Below are 25,291 nucleotides of genomic sequence, written 5' to 3'. Positions count from 1 at the left end.
TGCCAAAGATCCCGGGTCAAATGGTTAAAAGCAGGGGACCAAAACACAACTTTTTTTCATCGGATAGCCAACTGTAGAAGGAGGGAGAATTTGATATCCACCATTAAAGTGGATAATAGGATTCTAACTCTGCCACATCAAATTGAAGGGGCTATCCTTAATTACTTCAAGTTGCTTTATACTGCCCTTGTGGGTCTCAAGCCGAGGATGACTACCTTAGATTTCCTTACTGGTCCCGGTCATTGGTCCAGTGTGCTGGAAGGACCTTTCACAGTAGAGGAAATATCTAAGGCCATTGACCAATTAGCCAATGACAAAGCTCTGGGGCCGGATGGTTTCCCCATGGCCCCCTTCAAATCTATCCTGGGAATCTTCCTACCTGATATTAGGAGTTTCTTTGAGGAATTCTACCATAGGGGGATTGTCAATAGAGCTATCAATGCTACCTTCTTAGCCCTTGTCCCCAAAAAAGAAGGTGCTGAAGGGCCCAAGGACTTTCGCCCTATCAGTCTGCTTAACTCGACTTACAAAATTCTTGCCAAGGTCTTAGCTTCTAGACTCAAGCAGGTACTTCCTTTCATCATCTCACATTCCCAATCTGCCTTTATCAAAGACAGGTTAATACTGGATGGTGTGCTAGTAGCTCATCAGTGTATCCACTCTAGGCACCTATCTAAGAAACCTGGATTGATTTTCAAAATCAATTGGGAAAAAGCATATGATCATGTTGACTGGTTATTACTAGATGAGACGATGGTGAGAATGAATTTTGGACCTCGATGGAATAAATGGATACATGGATGTATTTCCAATCCCCATTTCTCGGTCCTTATTAATGGAAGTCCCCAAGGCTTCTTTGTTGCTTTGAGAGGGCTCCGTCAAGGGGACCCGTTATCTCCCTTTCTCTTTACAATAGTTGCTGAAATTTTTAGCAGGTCTCTCTCTCGTCTCTACCTAGAAGGTCTGCACTCGGCTTTCCACTGCAGTTCACATGGACCTTTGGTATCACAGTTGCAATACGCAAATGATACCTTAGTCTTCTTAGACGTGGACTCTCAACCAATAGAAAACCTCAGACTTTTCCTCAAATGCTTTGAAATCACCACTGGTTTCAAAGTTAATATGGAAAAATCTAAGATGATAAGAGTGGGTCTTACCTCCCATGAAGTCAAAGCCTTGATTCCGTCTTGGAATTGTATTGTTTGAGGATCTCCCAACCACCTATTTGGGAATACCTCTAGGATTAGGGAAACCCCATAAGAGACACTGGACCCAAGTGATTGATCGAGTTGACAAGCGTCTTGCTGGCTGGAAAGGAAGGTTCTTATCTCTGGCCGGTTGCTCTACTTTGGTTAAGGCTACACTAGCTAACTCCCCCATTTACCTAATGTCCATTTTCCATATACTAGCCTCCATGGCCAAAAGGATGGACCAGCTAATGAGGAACTTTCTGTGGTCTGGCCAAGCGAAAAAATCGAGATATAACCTAATATCTTGGGATAGAGTCCGACTGCCCAAAGTCCAAGGTGGTTTAGGAATCAGAGACCTTAGAAAGCATAACTTGGCTTTGCTGGGAAAGTGGTGGTGGAGATTAGCCACCTAACCAAACTCTTTCTGGGCACAGGTTTTTCGGAATAAGTATAATATCCTGGACCACTTGTGGGTTCCTGAGAGGCTAGCACAAAGCAGGGGTTCTGGAGTTTGGAGATCTGTAGCATCCTCCTTTGCTCAATTCAAGAAGGTGCTTCTATTCCACCCAAAACAAGGCAACAGAGTTCGCTTTTGGTCGGACCTGAGGATTGGACATGCTCCCCTGAGGGACCAATTTCCAGCCCTTTTTCAAATTATCGTTAACAATGAGTCCACAATTGAAGAAGAAATGGTTTTAGCAGGGGGCGTAGAACTTGGAATCCCATTTTTGGAAGGAATCTTAATGAAGAGGAGACCTTAGCCTTCACCACCCTCTCGGCTGCTCTACATTATGTTTTCTTACCTCCATCAGGGAATGACTCGTTGGTATGGACTCCTGCCACCTCGAGGAAGTTCTCAGTAGCCGCTTTCTACAAGCTACTTATCCAGCGTCCTACCTTCCCTCTAAATCCCACCTCCCCTCTTTACATAGTTTGGAACACAATCGCCCCACCAAAAGTCCAGTCTTTTAATTGGATAGCTGGCTGTCAGTGGGCCCTCACACTGGACCAGCTTCAAAAAAGGGGTCATCCACTTCCAAACAGATGTGTAATGTGTCTACAAGAGGAGTCCAATCCCCACCTCTTCCTTCACTGCAATATAGCTTTTGAACTTTGGACTCTGATCTTGAAGCTTTTCAATCTTAATTGGGTCCTCCCACCTTCGGTAAAAGATTTACTCCATCATTGTTCAGGTGGTCCTTGGCCCTTGCAGGAAGAACTTTGTGGAGGGCAACTATTGCTGCTACATTATGGGTCTTATGGCTTGAAAGGAATGAGTGGATCTTTCGTGGCCATAGAAATGAAGTCTCTGGGCTATTCCACAAGGTTACAGCTCAGGTAGTTTTTTGGGCCTCCACCCATGGAGCCTTTAAAGGGATCCCCATGAGTTCTTTCCTCAGCCAATGGGACAACATTGTTCGACTCCAGCCTAGAAAGCTATAGAGAGCTCACAACTGGATGCCCGCGCCTGAAAATGCCATAAAGTTAAATTTCGATGGCTGTTCATTGGGGAATCTGGGTCATTCAGGAGTAGGGGGAGTCTTCAGAGACCACAACCGCAATGTTCTCACAACATTTTCTGAAGATGTTGGCTATGGAGACTCACAACTTGCTGAAGCATTGGCTCTTCTAAAGGGCCTGAAATTTTTTGACCCATCTTGGGGTCAATCCTTAGTGGTGGAAGGAGACGCTTAAAACATTTTAAGTTGGGCAGCAGGCATTATTGATCCTCTCTGGAACCTATCTACGATATTTGATGAGATTTACCACCTATGTAGGGATATCAACGTCTGCTGGAGGCATACGTGGCGGACGTCGAACGAACTAGCCGACCTTCTAGCTAAACACGGGGTGAGGCGTCGAACAGACCTGGAAGACAATGAATGGTCCATCTCCTTTTTTGCATTGGACCATTGAGGTCTCTAGGACTCATAATTTCTTTTGTGACTTCTTGTAAAAGGGTGTGCCTAGAAGCCCATTTTTGTTTTACAGTCTCTCCAACAGTATATAGTTTGTATAGGGGTTATGGCTTATTTTTTACCGAGTTACCCGTCTCGAGGGTAAGCTTGGCTCTCTCTCTTCCCAATCTTTTGTACTCCTTTGTAAAGTAATACAATGTTAACATTATAAAAAAAAAAACCCTAAACAAGACTTAATCCTGGCCATCCACCTAATCTAATCGTAGCCAGTTATTATCATCATCATCATCAAAGCCGTTTCTCAACTAAATGGGGTTGGCAAAACGAATCTTGGTCTGCCATTCTGTTCTATTAAGGGCCATGGCCTCAGAGAGGCCAAAAGTCCCTATATCTTTTCTCACTACTTCCAACCTTGTCCTTTGGACCTACCTCTTGCCCTTGTTTAGCCTTCTACTTAAACTAACTTGCACCTCTTAACAGTGTTCCAGGTCCGCGCCACACATGGCCAGCCCACTTAAGTCTGCTTTCTCTCATCGTATCGCCTATTGGTACGATACTTACATTCTCTTGAATGTATTCATTTTGAATTCTGCCCCGTCTTCTCTGGCCAGTCATCCATCACAACATCCTTATCTCAGCTATACTCACTCTATAGGTATGTTGTTTTTGAGTGCCGAACTTTCCGCCCTATAAGTAAAGCTAGTCTCATAACTGTCCTATAGAACTTACATTAAAAAAAAATGTCCTATAGAACTTGCTCTTCAGCTTCATTGATATGCCGCGATCATATAAAACTCTGGTTGCACGTCTCCATGTCGCCCACCTAGCTCTAATTCTATGTGCAACATCTTCCTCGACCTCACCATTTTTCCTGCATTATCGATCCAAGATATCGAAAGTGCACACTTTTTGTTATTTGTCAATCTTAACTACTTCCTCATCTCTACTTGTACTATTACTAAACTTGCATTCCCTGTACTCTGTTTTTATCCGACTAATTTTAAAACCTTTAGATTCTAGAGCATCCTTTCAAATTTCTAATTTTGTGTTGACGCAGTTTTGGGTCTCATCAATCAAAACCATGTCGTCTGCGAACAATATCCACCATGATACCTCATCTTGTAGGCGCCTAGTTAAGTCGTCCATAACTAAGACAAAGAGGTATGAGCTCAATGTTGATCCTTGATGTAAACCTATTGTCATTGAAAATTCACCCATCTCCATCCCACCTAATCTACTCATGACCAATTATTATAAAAGACTTTAAGTGAATAAAAAGATATAAATGACTTCAGAAATTACTAATGCCCCTAAGTGAATAAAAGAACTCAAGAAATAAATAAAAGACATAAAAAGGACATATTTAATGACTATTTTGCCTTTCTGCAGTTAAACTTGTCTCTCTTATCTGGATACTCGAGAGCAATATTCTGGGCTGCATCAAAGTTGCTTATACTGTGTGAAATATTTCTAGTTAGGAGGGCCATTGCTTCAGCTTGAGTTGCATCACACAAACTAGCCAGCCCTGAAAAAGATAGCGGCCATTGTCCTAGGTGGTTTTTTGGAACCCCTACTCCAGCCTGCCATGGGTTACCCTAGGAGCTGATATTGAAGTATAGCTTGATTGTTTTGTTCTCGTAGGAAGTGGAGTCCAATGGGAAGATTTGGGAGCTCTGTGGGAGCCATTTTCTGATTGTTGTTGAGGGTTGTAGCCAAATATCGCTTGAACTCATTTTGTGATAAAGCCCATGGAATGGTGGTAGTTTTCATTCTGTCTACTGTGGCATTTGCTTGAGTAGATAGCCCTTGGAAGGTTTTGATTCAGTCCAGATGCACCAGACAGTGGCCTGAATGCTTAACCTCCAAAGGACAGATCCAACATATGGGAAGTAGGCTGTGTAGGGTAAGACTGCATGTAGAAATAGATGTTCAACTAATGTGGGTGCAGCCCATTGTATGCGAAATACTTCAGTCATTGGTGATCAAATGCAGGTTGCTGTCCTGCAATGCATGAAGAGGTGTTTGACAGACTCTTCAGCATCCTTGCACATGATACATCTCTTCCATGTGAGGATACATCTATGTCGAATATGGTCTATGTCCTGTGGCTCTATCAGATATAACCAACCAGCTGAAAGCCTGTACATTTGGAGGGCATCATGTGGACCGTGCTCTGTGTGCATGTGAAGGGCAACGCAGGACTGATTAAGGGCTTTGTACAAGGAAGAAACTGCGAAGATGCCTGTGGCGTCCAGGCTCCATATGCCATGTCTATTCCATAACCTGGGAGGTAGAAATTCTAAGATAATAATAACATGGGCTCCAGATCACTAGCCTCCTCATCATCTAGATTTCGTCAAAATGGGTTCTCCAGATGTTAGCACCATCCATATTCTCATCAATGCTAGAGGTGGGAACATCTGGGTCTGATGGAACATGAAATAATCTGGGAAATGGATAATTTAGGGGATTTGTGCAATCCAAAGGTCCTTACAGGGTCTTATTATGGTTCCCTTTTCTCACTACAAAGCATATGTGTTTGTGGAAATCCAATCAGACTTGGCTGATTCTTTTCCACGCCCCTGAGTAATTTCTGGTGGAAGTTCTTGGGGTTTGACTACCCAGCCTGTTGCTTCTATGCCATATCCATGAGCTATGACATTGCGCCATAGGTGGCCCTGGTGGTAGGCAAAGCATCACCACATCTTTCTTATTAGTCTCCTGTTGCCAAACTCATGTTATTTTTGGACATGCATACTTTCTCCCACTTGATGAGGTTGTAATTCTTCTCATCACCATCCCTGCTCCACATTTTTACATTCTTGACTCTCAAAAATATTATCATCTTTCCTTTCAAGTTCTCCAAGGAACTAAACCAAGAAACCTTCCAAGAAAGGCATGTACATGCTCCATAATATATATGTGAAGCTACATCATATTTGGAGATAGTCCGTCATCTCCTATGCATCCATGTATTAAAGTAAAACACACCAAAGCCAATGACCTGCAAGGTTAAGAATTGTATTGATAGTAACTAGTCAAATGAAGGCAGTGACACTAGAAGAACTTTGTTCAGATCGTGCCAAGTGGAAATGTGCCGTCTTATTCCCATGTCTATTGACTTTTCTTACATCAGATGCACAAAATAAAAAAGGACTCTAGGATTCTTAACCATTGTGTTGTCCTTGATTTTTATGCTAAAATAGAGCTATTAGACCACTTCAGAATCCCCCTTCACTTCCCCAAACTCCAATTAGTAAAAGCTTTTAATTTGTTTTTTGAGAGTTAAAAGCTTTTGATTTGTTGAAAATCGTGACACTTGATAATGGACCTCTTATGATGGATACTCACTAGCAGGTAGGAGCATCAAATTGATTCCATAGCTCTACCGGAATGTTTTCTGCATGATATTTCTCATACAACATATACAAAGTGTTATAATGCTACCCTCCTACTCTCTAAAGTGAGCTACCATACCACCTGGATTGTAGCCTGCATTAACTTTGATTGAGTACTTCTGCGAAAAGGTAAGCTTGAGCATTGTATGCTTAATAGTAGCTCTCTAATGACCTTGTTCAAATCATTCCTGAATAACCTACTTCCCAAAGTCTGGCTCGGAAGACTCGGAAGGAGGGAGGGGAAGATGGTTGGTAGGGTCAAGGTCAGGAGGTAAGGTACTAGGTCATTGACTTCCCAAAGTCATTGACATGTAGCTACTAGGTCGCCAGGAGTTTGTCTGTCCCTGATGCCTTACTTGCCGTAATGGAGGCTAAAGATTGGATGCATGAAGAATGCTCAAGCAGCTGATAGGTGTGATTTTCAAAAATTTCCACTCTTGAACCTCAATCGCACGATTGTCTGTCTCTGATGCACCACAGCCTGAAGATGTGCATGGGCTTATAAAGGCATGGCATGGCATGGCATTTGTACTAATGCTTGGAAGGGTAAGCATAGCTGCTGGAACCTTGTAGGAAAGGTCACGGATCCGCTCCAGAACCTCGATCTCACGATTCCAGCTAGGGATCTTGGATGGAACGCGAATCCTCATTCCCAGAGGGTTTGAACTGCGGTTCTCAAGTGCATGATGCAGTGCATATGATGTTTCCTCTATTCGATACTGATTCATATGCACTGATTCAGGTTTGTGCCCACTGGTACTGTGAACCCACGCATCGTTCGCAATGCCTTAAGACTCGTTATTGTGATTCCTTCCTCATGGAATTGCACTTCCCTGTGACAAGGATCGCTCTCCCTTGATATAGGATAGAACGGATGACGATCCTAACCACATGGAGCTTCCAGCAATCCACGGTCTTGATGAGCCAGCTCTCGTGCCCTCTCCCGGGAACGCACCCGCACCTGACAACTATGAGGGTAAATTTGTAATGTTGCAGTCATACATCGATAGTAATGGTACACAACTTTCTCAATAATGATTGAATAATCAATTTGGTGCATCCTCTTGTGAGGGGCTTGAAACTGACAATATTGCATGCACATGTTATTGCATAAGATTTCATGACATTCATATGCTTTAATTGTGCTAACACAGTTTTGATGCTTGAATCTTTAAGAGTGATTTTGAGCATTTATGCACATAATCACTTTATGGACTCTAGTATATGATGTAATTTTCAAACCAAATTTTTTCATAGTGATCTGATTTTGAGATTTCTCTCGGTATATCTTCTCATTGTGGCAACCATTTCATTATGTTGTGGAATTTTTGAAATTCTCATATATAGCATGTTGTTTGTATGTTAGGCCATGTATCTTTAACTATTATATCTAATATTGTATGGTTTTTATCTATTCACTTATTAGTGTGCATACTTAGTATGCCTTGAGAAAAGACAATATTGCATGCGCATGTTATTGCATAAGATTTCATGACATTCATATGCTTTAATTGTGCTAACACAGTTTTGATGCTTGAATCTTTAAGAGTGATTTTGAGCATTTATGCACATATTCACTTTATGGACATATTCACTTTATGGACTGTAGTATATGATGTAATTTTCAAACCAAATTTTGTCATATGATCTGATTTTGAGACTTCTCTCGGTATATATTCTCATGGTGGCAACCATTTCATTATGTTGTGGAATTTTTGAAATTACCATATATAGCATGTTGTTTGTATGTTAGGCCACATATCTTTAACTATTATATCTAATATTGTGTGGTTTTTATCTATTCACTTATTAGTGTGCATACTTACTCTGTCTTGAGAAAAAAATACTGAGCAACATCAACTGAAAAATAATTTTCACAAGTTACCTCTTGAGGTGGTTGTATGAAGAAACAGGTAACTAAGTTATTCTTTTGTAAACTCTATTACTTCCCATAACATAATCACTTTGTGTATGTTAGATGCGAGGCACTTGGACATTGAGGAGCTTCTAGGGAGATTGGGATTGAGTGGGAGAAATTTGGAGAAATTGTGGGTGTATTTCTTGCATATGGGCATGATCATATCCCCGCAAACTGCAGAAGAGTGGGGTTAATAGGGTCACTTTTGTTTCAATCTAAGATTGCTTTGGGGCATCTTGGTGGAAAAAAATCAATGGAGCTAGTGGAGCACCAGTCACATCATGGATTGCTATATTGGTTCGCTTCATAGTTTTGGCATTGGTTCAAATATCTTGTAGTCAATGTGTGATGGGTGCTGAGCTATTAAAATTGTTATGCATTGAACTTTTCTCTTTCTTGTGTCTTTTCGGTGTTATTTACTTTAATTTTCTGTGCAGCAATACATGTGCACTAGAGAGGCTTTTTACTGGTAACAATGAGTGGCCGTGCTGCTCGAACAATATTTGTTGGCAACCTGCCAGGGGATATCCGAGAATGGGAAGTGGAAGATTTATTCCACAAGGTCTATATTGAACTTTTATTCTGTACTTCTGTAATTCTATTTTAGAAATTCAATGTTTAGCTTATTCTTTTGACTTAACTAAACTTTGAAGCGGGCATTATGTTTTATATTGTTCCATACTAGTATAGATAAAAATGTTGGCTTTGTGATGTTTGTTATAGTTCAAAACAGATAAACATGTGAAACTTGTCCCTGGTTAGTCCTATTTATGTCACTTATTGTCTCATAAAGTGGTATATTTAATTATGGGTTTAACTATGGGTGACACCCTCGAAATATGACATGATAGAGAATGGATTTCAACCTTTTTAATTGTCTTTACAATTTCTGATCTGAGCAGGACTTCTTTTTGGACAAAAATTTCCAATGGAACCATATACACTTCAGTCTTTAGCTGCTTGTGATCTTTTATTGGAAACAATTTTGTACATATCTAATCTATTTTTTTACTATTTTGGATGCTTTGGCTTTTTTAGTCATCCTTCATTTTATGCATGAGTTACTTGAGATCTTTTATTTTCTTTTGATGGTCCTTCAGAGAATTGGTGTCCTTTGATGTAGTTTGTCATCTATTTTTTGTTTCCATTGATTTCCAGTATGGGCCCATCATTGATATTGAGTTGAAGATTCCACCTCGCCCTCCAGCTTACTGTTTTGTAGAGGTATATTTCCTCACTTAAGTGTCAGAATGATTTTCTAAGATTCTTATATGGTTCTTTATCAATTTTATAGTTCTTAAGTGTTACAATTTCCATTTTGTAGTTCGAAAATGCTCGGGATGCTGAAGATGCCATTTATGGGAGGGATGGTTATCCTTTTGATGGCAACCGTTTACGGGTAAACAGGAACTTTTTTGTAGAGTTTTTAACTGAAGATTATTTATGTGCAAGTTTTTATTATCTTCATTTTGTAGGTTGAACTTGCCCATGGTGGGAGAGGACATTCTTCTTCATTGGATCGTCGTAATAGCCATGCCAGTGGAAATGTTGGCAGACTAACTGGAAATTCCAGGCATTCTGAATATCGAGGTACATTTCATTTTCTATCTTCAGTTTTAAAACTTTGCTCGACTCTAGACCAGGTGAGAAGGAAACTCGGTCAGTTTTAAATTGAAGCAGGTTTACTCCTAAGAAATTATAGAAAGCATGGGAGGAAAAGAGTTTGTTTGAAACCTTGGCAAATGTCCCCCAAGTTTTTTTCTGAGTTTTAATCATGACTTATCATCAACTAATCCTACTTCGAATTTTATTGGAGCCTTGCCAAATCACTGTTGAAGGTAGGGCTACCATGCTCCACAGTTGCAACTGGAATGTTGGGATTATTTGATATTGTCCACAGTTATGTTGGCATAAATGCAGTTCTTGAGGGCAACTAACCTGTGCTATATGTTTTCTTACTCCTAGTCATTGTGCGTGGACTGCCCTCTTCAGCATCATGGCAAGATCTCAAGGTTAGTTATGCCTTGTTTCCCCCAAGTTTACACGTTTGGGTTAAGAAATTTGGTGGAGTTATAATTTTAGGATCTTTATGATTGCATATTTTCAGGATCATATGAGAAAGGCTGGAGATGTGTCTTTTGCTCAAGTTTTTCGTGATGATGATGGTAGGTCATATTGTACTGTCAATAATAACATATACTGTCAATATTGGTTATTAGTGGTATTATGTATTTTTTGGCATGTGTAACTAATTCTTAAAGAACTTGCTGGGTGAAAACATGGGTGGTTACATCCATGCATCTAACTAACTAGAATGTCTTTTTTTCAATCTAGAAATTGTTGTTTTAACAACTTCATTTAAGCAAAAGTGAATCTTATTTCATATAATATTGTTTTTATTTCAGTGTACTAACCTTTAATGGCAAAGGAGATGTAAATCAATTAGTACTGTTTGAATTTTAATTTTTGAGGAACAGTTGGCCTCCTTGAGAGTGAGGGAAAGATATATATTAATGCTCTCAATGTATAGGATCTGCTCCACTTTCTATCAGTCTCTAGGAGGGCTATTAGGACTTACCTCACACGCACCATATAATGTTTAGGGAATCTTGACTCTGGTGTACACAAATATTTCAGTTCGGCTAGAATTGCTTTTACCTTTCGACATAATGAATGTGAACCCCTCATCCACAATGAGAAACACAAATCCAATGGATGATCATTGTTTGCTCAAAATGTGATCCAAAGAGAAAAAATGAATAAGGCAAAGATGCACACATTGAGCAACTAAAGCGTTTTTCCGATGAAGGAATTTTTATTTAGAGTCTAGGATTACAGTCACAAGGCACCCATAGATACCTTGTTTGTTTTACACCAAAAAAAATTTAAATGGATTACCTTTGTTTAATCAGTTATGCATACGAGATGAAGAATATAGCTCTCAAAGAAGAAATACAAGTTAAGAGTACAAATTTTAGCTCTCGGGATATCATACCTTTGTACCTTGCTTCATATGTGGATATCATTGGCTCTTCTGATTTTCAGCTACTGCTTGTTGACTTCCCTGTTCTTAGATAACCACATGTAAGCTTTAATTTGCAAGATAATTTATATGTATCTCTTTATAGTTGTCAATTGTTCTCACTGTAAGCGGGAATCACTCTCTAGCTATCACTGTCTCTCTATGTTTCTCTTCTGTGCACGTCTCTGACAGTTTGACTTATTGTCCACTGTATAATCCTTTAGCTCTCTCTGCTTCTGTGTATTTCCCTATTGGACTCTGTTCGTCTCTTGCACAGATTTAGATTTTTCTTGACGGAGATGGTTGCTTGTTGTTGGAGCAGTTAATGCTGATATGTCAAGGGGTGGTTATGTAACAGCTTGATTGTGGAATTGCTAACTTTCATAACTAAATTGGTGTAAAACATTGTGTGCTGACTTCCGGAACAAGTATAAGGCTTTCATGGGGAAGTGAGTTGTGTACTTAACTACCATGCCATGGTCGTTAGAGAAACTTTATCCAATTTACAGATAATGCAACATGCAATGTTCTTGTCTATCTGTTAGATCGTTGACCCAATACTTCTGAGTTGGTGATGGCAATATTGAAGTGCATGAGTTACCAACTCACAGTCGCCAATTCAATGTCGCATTATGTGAAAGCCGGGCAATATTACAAGCATCTTTGAAAGATCCTGATGAGCATTATGATGATCGATTAATAAACTTGTGGCATGGGCTTTATATTAGATCATAGTCTACTGATTAATCATAGGTTTCACATGAGCCTTGCATTAAAGCATGAGTCAATTGCATAACAAATGGTCATCAGCATGAGCCATATCAAATATTTGCCATTTCTCAACACTAGCTTGCATAAGCATGATTCATTTGAAAGATTGATCCTGTTAGGCATCAGCATGAGTCAATTGCATAACGAGTGATTATCTGGGTGTTCCCCGTAAGTGATGTGTTGTACTGTAACCTAGGTATAGTGGGAAATGAGCAAGGGTTAGCTAGGGTGTTCCCTAGAAGTGATGCACTGCAGCACCGCCCGGTTGCGGTGAAAAATAGGCAAGGGTTCCAGTGACACTTTGGACGAGCGCGGATAAAGAAGATGTAGCACCAGGAGGATTATTACCTAGTGTGTATCATCTTATGAGAATACAATATGGTGTGGATCAACCAAAAGAGGTATGTATAAAAGTCTTTGCCCAACCAGATCGGCTAAGGCTCCCAGGTTGATGCGATGTATTCCACCAGTTTACGGGCTATTTTGTTATTGGTGTATCGATCGGTCTAGCACGGATTGAAATAGGAGCCGGTTCGACAGTAGGCTTTTGAAAACACAGTGCACTCAGGTAAATAAGGAGCGAGAGGAATACAAAGGTTAAACAAGCATCCCAAACCAAAAAGGTGCCCCACATAGGTCTTCCCCACCGCCCAGTAATTAAGGTAAACAACGTAGAAAAAGAAATAGACCTTATACATGGCAGATCTGATCTCCTTGGCAGTGGCAATGGATCTCCCAGATCTGGCCATCGTGAGGCTCTTTCTACTGGTTTTCTTGATGGTAATGGTGATGAGCCGAGATCTCGAAAAGGAAGAATGAGCCAGCTGGTTTGGACCTTCGTCAATCGGTTCAGTGAAGTAAGGGAGCCTTATGGCATCCAAGCCTTGCCGATAGATAGGTGGAGGGAAGCGAAGCTAATCCAAGAGAATAGGATTCGTCTCGCCACATGGAATGTAAGAACGCTTACAGGTAAGAGTATGGAGTTAGTGGATACAATAAGATGAAGGAGAGTAAACATAGCTTGTTGACAGGAAACTAAGTGGAAAGGTGGAAAAGCTAAGGAAATAGATGGGTATAAACTTTGGTAGATACGAAAGGATAATAATAGAAACTATGTTGCTATAATGGTAGACAAAAATTTAAAAGATAAAATAGCTAATGTCAAGTGAGCAGGTAATAGGCTCCTATTAATTAAACTTGTATTAGGGGCAGAGATAACTAATGTAATTAATGTGGACTCAAGATTAGTTGAAGCTAAAGACCTTGATCATTTAGTTAACATCTCCCAAATATGGTGAAGCACTTGTGACTGAACGCTTGTTGTCCATGGTTTTTTTTTGAATTAGGTTGACTGTATTAATAAGGTAAAAACTTACATTTCTATCTAATCCTAAAGACAGCAGTCCCACATGTTGGGTGTTCAGACAACATAAGTAGAGATAGGAAGAGAAGAGAAGAAAGAATAGAGAAGAGTGAAGGGGAAATTTACATTAAAAAGGTTGGGCAGAGCACTACATAAGCTCAAAAGGTACAAAACCTTGGCGCGGAGGCTGGAGCAGAGGGCCTTGAAGCGTGTGGCATGGACCTCATATAGCGAGAGCAGGCCATGTCAAAAGATCATCGTCGGCATGCTTAAGACAATCCGTTAGTGGCCTCTGCTAGCAGGTGAAAGAGCTGGTGCGAGCACTTGGCAGCATACTGTGCAAAAAACCTTGTTGTACTATGCAAAGAGATACAGGGAGCCCAAGGGTGAAGAGATACAGGGAGCCAAGCGTGAAGAGTTAAAGGTTCTAGAGGGTGAGAGGACGATGGGTGAGAATGTGATTAGTGTTGGGATTTTATCGGGAATGTTGACAAGATGGAAGGGGTTTCCGTCCATTCTCATTGAATCCGCTAAACCAAACTCCTTCCTGATTCCCAAGGCAGATGAGCTCTGCCTAGTTTATCCTTTTTCCTTTCCCTGGAGTTGAGAGGAGACTCCAGGAAATGAGTGCGAGTACAGAGAGCTAAAAATTGGAGGAATGGAAACAAAAGAGCAGAGGAGAGTGAGAAGAGAGGGCGTATGAGGGGAGAGGTTTTGGAGGGGAGCGACGATGAATTTAGGGGAAGAAAGAAAGTGGAGCAGGCGAGGTCTTAGAGAAGTAGGTTAGAGAGAGAAAGTGGTGAGAGAGGGAGATGGGTTGTGAGTGAGCAGAAACAGTGGTGCATGGTCAAAGGTTTGGTATATGAAAGGCAGGTGATTTAATGGGGGATTGAGGATAGAAGAAATAGGTGAGGGGAAGAGAGGTCAGGGTTGCAGTAATGCGTACCTGAGTTTGGTCGCTAAGCATTGAGGACAGTCCAGAGGTTAAGTGCTGGCTGATGTAAAAAGTGGTAGCAAGATGGAGGTCAGCCTTTCTCCAGGTGTGTTTGCGATTGCCTACCGATGGTGGTTTGCTTTGGCGAGGTCAAATGAGGGCCCGGGGGCTCAAAATGAGTTGAGACTTTTGCCCCCTACGGTCCCTTTGAATTTGAGCTTTCTATCCTTTTTTTTTTCCCCTTTTTTTTTTTAAACAAAAGAATAGGTAAAAAATCTTGGGGGAGAGAGAAAGGGGAATTGAAGGAGAGATAGAGATAGAGGTGGGTGAGAAAATTAGGGTTCTTGCTAAGTAGATGGGCTGAGTGAAACTCCTTCCTTAGGCACAATCGATATGCCTCGACATTTACCTCTTTAAGAATGTGAGAGAAGGAAATCTGAGGAAGAAGATTGCAAAGGTAGTAGATGTAATCAAAAATGGAAAATGGCCTCCAGGGAGGCTGTTGCTCTTGTGTAGCCCATCTAACAATGTTAATTGAATCTTACTCCACCAAAATCCCTAGAGCTTCCGGTGCTAATACAAGCACCTTGTTAAGACCTACCAAAAGGGCCATAGATTCAATGTAGGTAGAGTCCTAGTGATCAATGAACTCTAAGAAGGTCATAATGATAGAAGAAGGTCCCGCTAAAGTTCCTTCAATGCCCAAGGGACCTGGGTTACCTAAGGAGGACATGTCTATGTTGAGTTTGAGGAAACCTTTTGGGGGGGGGAGGCCTAGGTCTGTTCGTTTGGGCTGCTAGGTGTAAAAGGCTGTCCCAATTGTTAAGGAAGTGAGAAATCTGCATGGTGGCCAAGATGGGGATGGAGATGGCCCAGTATGAGATCAGTGCAGTAATAGAGTAAAAAACATTTTCACCAGGTAGAACCATTATGCATTGAGGGATCAGTATGAGATCAGCCCAGTATGAGATTGAGGGATTTGTTATGCATTCAGAGATCCGTTTTCTCCAGGTAGAACCAAAGCCCATTTAGTTTGAATGCAATCAAGGATATCCCAATCTACCCTATCGTAGGCCATTTCCCAATCTAATTTATGACGAGACCTTGCTGCCCTGAGAGAGATCGAGCATGTATGGCCTTATGGGCAGTCACGACCCTGTCAAGTATTTATCTGTTTGCTACAAAGGCTGACTGAGAAGGAGAGATGATGGAGCCCAGTAGCTAACACTTTAACTAAGATTCTATAGGAGGGGTTAAGGAGGCTGATTGGGCGAAAGTCCTTCATCCTGTGGGCTCCCTCTATTTTGGGAATCAAGGCTGGAAAGGTATATTTGTGTGCTGAATTTAGCCTACCTCTCATAAAGAATTCATGAAAGAAGGCTAGGAGGTCCGGGGAAGTAACCTCCCAGAGGTTTTGGAAACTTGCTATGGGGAATCCGTCTGGACTTGGGGATTTGTCCTTTGGAAGATCAAAGGCTTTGCAATGAGTTCTATGTGAGGAGGAAGTGCGGATAGATGCTCTTAAGGTGGTTGTTACCTGTGTTCAAGAAGGTGGATGCAGGTACCCAGATACCTGGGCGTCCTGTAAAAAAGTGGGGGCCTCTAGGCCCTTGAGGATGACATTAGCATTTATTGGTTGTTAAGCCCCCCTGATTGTGTCTTTTTTTTTTTTGAACAACAATTTTTCATATTTTTTTGTGTCATTCTGTTGTGCTGTTCAAACTTAAACATATATGACTTTGAACTGTGAAATTTGATTATCTAAAGCATGAAATGAGTGAAAATTGGCCAAGATTCATCGATTATGCAACAATCGAATATCTTAGTAACTATCACATGTCAATTTTCCATTACGAGTCATAACTCGCATAAAGTAACAAAATCATCAAAAGTCTAATGCAACATATATGACGAACTCAAATTTGAGGTTGAGTTTCTTGATCACTAGCAACAACTCGTCCATCTCTGCAACCACCATCAAGTGCACCTAAATCTGATGATGATGCCAAGCCATCATTATTAAAGTCGTCCCCCTCCTCATATCCATCTTCTCGAACTATGAGTCTGCATCCTCCTCCTCCTCTCTGCTCTCATCAGCCTCTTCCTTCCCCACCCCCTTCCCCTTTCTTTGAGTTTGACATATGGTAGCCCACACAAGGCTTGATGCGGTTCCAGCCGTATCATGAACTTGGGTCCATGTTAAGCTTTTGCCTTCCTCCTCGACCAACCACTTGCTCAATTCACCCATATCTTTCACAAGGATGGGGTTGATTTATTTTTCTCTAGATGGAGCTCCTTTAGCGTCTAGTTATATTGAAAGAAAACAAGGTCATTGAGTCTATTTTGCTTGAGCCTATTTCTCTTCTTTGATTGTATTCATTGCATAATGCATGATTGCGATATTAGACATTTATTACTTAAAAATGTTATAATACAAGTTAGGGTAGTAGGAGATGAGGGAAAATTGCAAATTTACTATCTCGAATGTGTTGAAATTGCACTCGCAATTGGATGATGTACAAGTTAAGTTCAAAATCTGTTGAGCCATCTTCTGCAAGTGGTTAGCGCTTTGTCCATGATTGGCCCACTATGAAATTACAATACATAAAGTAAATAAATATACGAGTAGATTAACAAATACACCATCAACGTATATGGATATTTTTTTGTCCTTTGCTTTATTGTAGTATTCGTCCCAAGCATAGTTCAAGAGTCGACCGCCTGCGTGGCCGGCCCACGCGCCTGGTAGGCCCCATTGCTTTGCATTGGGCCTATGCGGCCTGCCCACACAGTTGGGAGGCCTCACCGCACTGGGCCTATGCGTCCCAGTGTTGAGGGGGTGACTGTAGGTGGCTAAAGCCTCGCCCAGGGCACCACTTGTGCACCCTCCTAGAGCCCTTTTGACGAGGGCGGAAACTGCGCTTGCCAAAAGGACAAAAAATGTAGTTTTCTCCCTCTGAATAGGGGGAAATAGTGTTTAGGGGGCAATTTGCCCCCCCCCCCCCCCCAAACCCTAGAGAACTATCTTTGTGCCCCAAAAACTTTTTTTTTGAGGGTTTCATAGTTTTTTGTGAATATTGTGTTATGTTATGCTTTTTTTATCATTTTCTTGTGTTTTAATTTTGAAGTTTAGCTTTACATTTATGATGAAATTTCACAAGAGGTTTTTTGTAAGGTTTGATATTTTAGTGATTTTAATATGTTTTTTTGCTATGTTTCTAATTTATAATGCAAATTTGAGAATTTGTGATATATTTTTGGCTTTGTTTTCTAATTTGTAATGCAAATCTGAAAAAATTACTCTATGTCTGGCCATGTTTCTAATTTTTAATGCAAAATTGAAAATTCATAATATATCTCCTCAACTTTCCCTCCCTCCCCCCCCCAACAAAAAAAAACCCAAATAAAAAGAACCAAAAAAGCGCCTCAAATAAAAACCAATGCCCCTACACAGTGCCACCACGAGGCTGCCCGAGTGGTTGGGACCCCCGATTGGGTTGAAATTGTACCCTGCTAAGTCTAGGGGCCTCTCCCGCAGTGAATCCCATTTGTCTTTGACAGTTTTCAAAATAGGGGCATGTTACTTCTTCATTCTTCAAGTTTCTTCTTGACTTCTTCTTTTGCAACCTCCATTGCCTTGTAAACATGCCTAATTGCTAATTCTTTTTCATTATTCACGAGGCGCAAAACTTTGAGAAGTGGCTAAGAAAGATTGCGGCAGTAGCTAACCCCATTCCAAAGTTGTGGTGTCATATTATTTCACATTCCCTTTTCCCCTTTGCATCGTGGACCACTTGCTTTGGTTCCAATCTAAAGAGAAAAAAATGCTTCTACGCCCATCTCTTTATTCCTTAACAGATCTCAAAGAAAAGTATGTATGTAATCTCTAGCCTCACCAACTCTCTATCTTCTGTATACTATTTATATTCAAAATTGTAACAGTCTCTGCTTTCTTTAGTATCCCCTCCATCACTTTCAACTTGTTGGTTGCCTCAAGCATGAGTTCAATGCAATGCATCGTGTAATGCCTCCAGAAAATGCACGGCCTCCTTACCTCCATCATTCTAGTGACCACCATAGTGGCCTAAGCCATTTTACAACGACTTGCATCACATATGCCTCCCCCACCTCCTTGATATACTTATCTACTAAATCACCAGTTAATTTTGCATCATGCATCTTGTCAGACACGTTAATGGACCTCAAAAATATTAGCCCAATAGCACAATTCACCACTAAGTTCATAATGCTTCTAGCCCTTTTATCGGTCCAAGTATCTGTCATAATAGTGACTCTACTCTTGCCTGATGGATCACTATGGGTCTTAAAGTACTCATTTGTATGCTCCATCTTTCTTCAACAAGGGCCCCTTGAGCTCATAAGGTGTGAAGGCTTTACATATAGACCCAAGCTGTTCCATTGCTTTCAACATAGCTTGGGAGCTCTTCAAACTAGCAGATGTGAGTGGCAGACCAGATCGATAATGCCATTGGACTACAAATTGAGACACGCAATCCCTATATTCCTTTTTAAAGTGGCTATCAATACTAGTATACCCCTTTCTTTTATTGCTATCTTAGGATCGAGGATGGGGGGGCGAGAAGAATCAATAAACGATCAAGGGTGGGGGCAAGAAAGAATCAATAGACCCTTTCTTCAAGGCCTCTAATGCACAAACAAACTTGGCCTAGAAATAGAGCCACCTTCCCAGGTATGTTCATCTTCATCTTCTTCTCTTCCAAAATAACTACAAATCTAGAGATGTCTTCATAGTTTTTCTTTGTTGATTCTCTCTTCTTTTAAATGATATAACATCTCTTTTCTAATATTTTAGGCACTTGAGTACATGGGGCAACATCCCCTCATATGCTGGCTAAATGCTTCTTCAAACGATTAATACCAGCATTATACTTCGTATGACACTTGCAGGTTTGTTGGGACAAAATCCATGTTTCCAATGTGGATCAACTTGTTTATTCGAACCTGAAGAAGTCACTACCACCTACATCCCCAATTATCACCTAAGCTTGAAAATTGCACAAAACTATCAAAACCAATCTTGAATACATATAAGTCCAAATAAATTCCTAAAATAAAAAATTTCAATTGCCAAATAACCCAATCAAATTCAATTCTTGAATATAATAAACTAAGCTAGAAAACTTTAATAATATACAAAGGGAATATTGATAATTCTAATAAAGAAAATTTCAATTATCAAAATATTAATAAAGGAACACAAACCAATTAGGAAGGGCCAATATTTTAAGTATCTACTATCAGTGATTTACAAAAATCATGTATGTAATCTAAAATGAACTACACAAGTAGTGAAACTCATTGTTGAATCAATAATGTATCCCATTCTAGAAAACACCACAAAATGAAAATTCCAATCACCAAAATATGCAATAAATTCAATGTTCATTAATGCCACAATAAAGATAAATCATCCAAAAAAATATGAAGGGGCAATAAAATACAAAAATATAAAATTATTCCCCTTTCTAACATTTGAACAATCTAAGGAAGTAAAAAACCTTGCATGCTTGAGTGAAAGCCAAAAATAAATGTCAAAAACTCAAAATAAAACCTACACTTCAGTGGGCCAATGATAAAGGGCAATAAAAGAAAGAAAAAATCACATAAACGATAATCCAATTGAAAAGAAAAACAAATCAATACCCCTCATTCGTAAATATCAACAAATCCTAAACCAGGAAATGAAATACAACCCCTCTTGAGATGCAATCGAACTTAGCTCGAATCGTTAACCTTTGGTTGCCAAAATATCTTTTTTGCAACCACTTCCAAAATCTCAAAAAGTTTTGGATTGAGTACTTTCCGATTTGGAAAAGCTAGAAAACAACACAAATATGTTTCTTTTGCTTTGTTTTGTTTTTTTTTTTTCTTTTTGTTTTTTTTGGTGGGGGGTGACAAAGTTTTCCTTGGCTGAGGTCCGTTTCCGCTTTCGGCCAAGGGGTTTTATTTCCCCACCTAGGCAGCTCTAGGGCCTCTAGGTGGGCGCACCAATAGCAACCTAAATAGGACTTCACCTGGGTCATACTCAGTTTGGTCAGCCTCCTAGGCCACCTAGGTGACCTAGTGGCCAAATTTTCATTCACTTTTTTTTTTTTTTTTTTGGAGTAAGTTGACTTTGTATTAACAAGTGTAAAAATACAAGTAGACCAATGTAGGCAGGCGTAAGAAGTGAGTGCCCTGTACAATAGCCTCGTAGGGTACAAAAAAATTCTTTACAGCAAAGGCACTAAAAGAGGAAGTGGGAGGAAAGCTTAAAAAATGCTTGCGGCCTTGAAAGAGGCGTTGAGATTGGCTCTTGCTCTGGCTAGCGTGTCGGCAGCGTGATTGGCTTCGCTATGGATATGACTCCAAGAGATCATAGTAGAGCTGCGAATATGGGCTATCTCCTCAAAAACTTGGTCAAGTCTCCATGGGCTTGGGGCTAGACCAGATGCCCATGTGATAGTATTACTGGAGTCTCCCTCAACTAGCAATTGAGTACTCTATTCTACGAAGTCCATGAAGGGCAGTAGCCTCCGTTGTGGTGGAGTTTGCAAAACCAATAGGCAAAGAGAAGGATAGATGTCAAGGCCTTTGGAATCTCTGAAGATGCCTCCAACACCTGAGAGGCCTGGGTTGCCGAGCAAACGACCATTGAAGTTCAATTTGATAACCCCAAAATCAGGCAGCCTCCAAAGAGAGGCTCGGGGAATCCTAGGAACACGGAGATTTAACGAGTTCTCCCAATTGTAGAAAAGGTCAGTGAAAGAGTAGCTATTGAAGAGATTTTGGTTGAGGGCCCAAAAGGTTACAAGGGACCATCTCTTCTCCAGTAGAACTGAGATGGTGGCTTTGTCACCCCTTAAAATCCTAGTGTTTCTTTCCAACCATATGGGTCCATAGGGTTGCCGATATAGATGCCCTCCAAAGTAGTTTCCCAGATTTTCCCCAAGGAGTGACGAGGCAATAAAACGTTGAGGGACAGAGTGAGGGGTAACCCACTGCCAAAAGAAGCAAATCCGTCCACAAAGCCCTTGCAACCTCACAATGCAAGAAAAGGTGCTGGTTTGACTCTTCGACTGATAGGCACATTGCACAGATGTTAGGTAGGGGTAGTTCTCTACGTTGCTGCTGGTCCAAAGTGAGAGCCCTCTTGTTGGAGGGTAATCCAATTAAAGAATTGGATCTTGGGAGGTGGGAAGGAGCACCATGCCTTTGCTGCAATGGGTAGAGGAGGTGAGATTTGGTTTGATGACATGGAGAAACAACGGTAAAAAGATGCCACAGAAAAGTTGCCAGAGGGAGGGGGGACCAAATGACCTTGTCATGGCCATAGGGTGGGAGGAACACTGAGTGTAAAAGGGCAGAGAGCTCTAGAAAAGGTCAAGCTCATGGTCTGCTAAAGGTCAACGAAAATTTGGATTCCAAGATCGAGGGAATTGAGAGGAGGCGAAGCAATCAACAACTGATGAGAATGGGTCATGGGCTAGGAGGAAGAAGGATGGGAATTGGTCTTTGAGGGTGTTAGACCCCAGCCACATATCATGCCAAAAACTGGCTTTGTGGCCACCTCTAGGAGAGTAATGCATCTGATTGAGGAAAGGTTGACAACAATGGGGGATAGACTGCCAGAAACCATAGATATTCCCCCCCATGCGACATGAGGGACTCCATTCATGGTCATCACGGCAAGTTCAGGCCTCCCGTCCCTTGAAAGGAGACTGAACGATGCCCTCCAGTACTTGATTTTAGTGAGAGACCATCCAGTTCCTTCACCTTCGGATAGCTATCGTACTCAGTCTCACCTCCCTGGGAGAGGGAGCGAGGCAGCTGGTCCTCCCTTGATTCTGAACTCAACTATGCTCGCCAAAGATGGTTTGGCTGGGGAGCATAGCGCCACCATCATTTACCCATCAAAGCTATGTTGCTGGATTTGAGGTCTCGACTACCAAGGCCCCCTTGGGCTTCGAGTCGACACACCTTGGCCCACGAAATGAGGTGAAACTTGTGGTTTGCTTTGCCCGACCATAAAAAATTCCTCATGAGCTTTTCCAGACTTGCAATACTTGCTGTTGGCATGTAAAAGAGAGACATGAAGAAGAGGGGAATATTAGAGAGTGTGGCCTTAATGAGTGTCACCCTACCAGCAGGAGATAGGAATCTCCCCTTCCAAGTAGCCAAATGCTTTTCAATTTTATCTATAATTGGACTCAAGTGGTGAATTCTGGTAGGTCAAGGCAAAGGGGTAAACCGAGGTAGGTTGAGGGCAAAGAGTCTACAACACACCCCCATTTGTTGGCGAAGGAGGAAGTGGAGGCTTGATCAAGGCAAATGCCCATCATCGTTGTTTTGTCCAGGTTGACTCTAAAACCTATGGCAAACTCAAAACATTGGAGAAAAAGTAGTCGGTTACTGGTTTCTAGCTGAGAGGCATTGCAAAAAATTAGGGTATCATCAGCATGTTGGAGGTGAGAGATCGAAGGGCCGAACCTGCTAGTTTTGAAACAGAGAGAAGTACTGAACACCTCGTCCGCAATTGCAAAAAGGAAGGGCGAGAAGGGGTCTCCTTGGTGAAGACTGCGAGAGGCTTGGAATTAACCCTTAAGGATGCCATTGATGAGGATTGAGAATTGAGGGATGGAAATGCATCCTTGAACCATTTTCACCACATTACCCCAAAACCCATTTTGGAGAGGGTTTTATAGGGAATATTCTAATCCACATGGTCGTAGGCTTTTTCCTTGTCTAATTTGATGACCAAACCGGGTATTTTGGAGGAGGACCTAGAGTGGAGGAATTCATGGGCAATTACAGCCCCATCTAAAATTTGTCGATCCTGCAAAAAAGCTCCTTAGGAGGGGGAGATGACCCATCCGAGAAGCGTCTCGAGTCGGGATACAAGGCCTTTGGAGACGATTTTGTAGGAACTATTTATGATTTATCAGACTAATAGGCTTAGAGTCTTTGAGAGTGGAATTCTTTGAAGAAGGCCATAATATCAGGTTTAAGGGTATTCCAAAAAGATTTGAAGAGGGCAATTGGGAAGCCATCGGGATTAGGGGCCAGGCTGAGGTCGGTGATAGCCTGGACGATGTCGTCCTCAGAAAAAGGTTCAAGGGAGGCGGGATGCAAGGGGGATAATAGAGAAGGAAAGGTCCTCCATCATAGGTCGGGGTCAAGCCGGTATAGAAAAGAGTTGAGAGAAGTAGAGAACGGCTGCCTGCTCGATGAGATGAGGTTGGTTAAGGATGTGATCTCCCACCTTCAAGTGGGTAATGGAGTTTTCGCGCCTTCGACAATTTGCAATTTTGTGGAAATATGCAGTATTTTGATCACCTAGTTTCAGCCACTGGATTTTAGCCCTTTGAGACCAGTAGATTTCTTCTTTCTTGACAAGGATATGGAAGTCGAATTTGTCCTTGGCACGAGCCTCAAGCTCAGAGGGGGAAAGGTGCCTAACTTCCTCAATGGAGTCCCAATGGTGGATGGAAATTAGCAGGGCATCTTTTTGGGCACACAAATTTCTCAGCAGTTCGGAGCTCCAAGATTTTAGGGTCTTGAGAAGTTGGAGTTTCCGTTGAAAATGGGAACCCGCCCAACCTTTCATGGTTGGAGAGAAGGAAGCCCATTGGGATCGAACTAAGGAGGGGAAGTTTGCTTCTTAAAACCAAGCAAGCTCGAGTCAAAAAGGTTTGGGCACCTGTGAAATAGCTTGAGTGTCAAGAATGATGGGTCGGTGGTCAGAGGTACGTTTTTGGAGGACCAAGGAATGGGTTCCAAGAAAAAACTGATCCCAATATAAAGACGTTACAAATCTATCTAACTCGGAGCGGTTTGGGCAAACTGAAAAATTTGACCAGGTGAATTGAGCCCCTTCGAGAGGGATGATATTGAAATGGTTTGAGGAGATGAAATCTGAAAATTGTACCATGGCTGGAGTAATTATATCGTGTGAGTTTTGTTCATGAGACTAATGGTCACGTTGAAGTCTTCCCCAAGGCACCAAATGGAGAAGGGTATGGCCCCAACAGATTGGAGCTCGTTCCAGAAGGTCTCTTGCAATATCTACATTGGGTCCATAAACAAGAGTGCATTTCTATAGGAAAGCATCTATGTTTCTAGATAAGGTAACAATGATGGAATACTAGCCAATATGGGAGGCCACCAGAGAATGAAGGGTGGGATCCTAGAGGACCCAGATGCCGTCAGATGCCCCTTGAGCATCTAGGGCGACCCATTGGTGGGGGCGGAAACCTTAAATTTTCCTGATGTGGAAAAGGGGTGGGGATGGGAGTTAGGTTTCAACCAGCCCAAGAATAGATGGGGAGCATTTGGAAGTAAGCTAGCATAGAACTTGTTTGTTCAGGTGTCCTAGCCCTCGGATGTTCTAAGGATTTTAATAACAAAGGGAGGGGGGGGAAGGGGAGGGGCTCACTTAGATGAGCGGCGAGTTGCCTATCGGCCCAGAGAACCCATGTAGGGGTTTGCGGGAGCATAGGACTCGCCTCTCACATATCTCATCCCAAAGGTGAGATTGGAAAGTTCACAGGCCCCTTTGGGGGTGGGATTGTGGGACTTACCTTTGGTCTTCCAGGTACATCTTGATTCAATTTTTGCTTTGATGAACGCCTCAAGGGCTTCGTGCGGGCCATTGAACTTGAATCCCATTACTCTGAGCACTTTGTCGGAATTGCCTTGCACTTAATCAAGGGTGTTCACAAAACCCGAGTCCATTGATGGCGGCAAGGAAGACTG

General features: G+C 41.6%; 1 protein-coding gene across 12 annotated transcripts in view; it reads left to right on the top strand.

The window, feature by feature from the left end:
• LOC18428464 (serine/arginine-rich splicing factor SR34A) overlaps positions 1 to 25,291 on the top strand; it is a 46,972-nt gene that overhangs the window by 5,703 nt on the left and 15,978 nt on the right. For 6 of the 12 annotated variants that reach the window (XM_088847840.1, XM_006837780.4, XM_088847844.1 and 3 more), the window contains 6 exons: positions 8,863 to 8,987; positions 9,584 to 9,649; positions 9,750 to 9,824; positions 9,901 to 10,015; positions 10,391 to 10,437; positions 10,533 to 10,590. In XM_088847840.1, coding sequence (XP_088703966.1) covers positions 8,901 to 8,987; positions 9,584 to 9,649; positions 9,750 to 9,824; positions 9,901 to 10,015; positions 10,391 to 10,437; positions 10,533 to 10,590 — 448 coding nt within the window. In that variant the 5' untranslated portion in view covers positions 8,863 to 8,900. Of the gene's footprint in view, positions 1 to 8,485; positions 8,778 to 8,862; positions 8,988 to 9,583; positions 9,650 to 9,749; positions 9,825 to 9,900; positions 10,016 to 10,390; positions 10,438 to 10,532; positions 10,591 to 25,291 lie in introns of all 12 variants that reach the window. The other 6 variants (XM_088847841.1, XM_020663771.2, XM_088847842.1 and 3 more) reach the window with 3 other exon arrangements.

The sequence above is a fragment of the Amborella trichopoda genome, chromosome 9 (genome assembly GCF_054954075.1).
Source record: "Amborella trichopoda isolate Santa Cruz 75 chromosome 9, AtrichopodaSantaCruz75HAP2 v2.0, whole genome shotgun sequence".
In the NCBI taxonomy this organism is placed as follows: Eukaryota; Viridiplantae; Streptophyta; class Magnoliopsida; order Amborellales; family Amborellaceae; genus Amborella; species Amborella trichopoda.
Note: the sequence above shows the minus strand (reverse complement) of the source record. Positions and strands in the feature narration are given on the sequence as shown.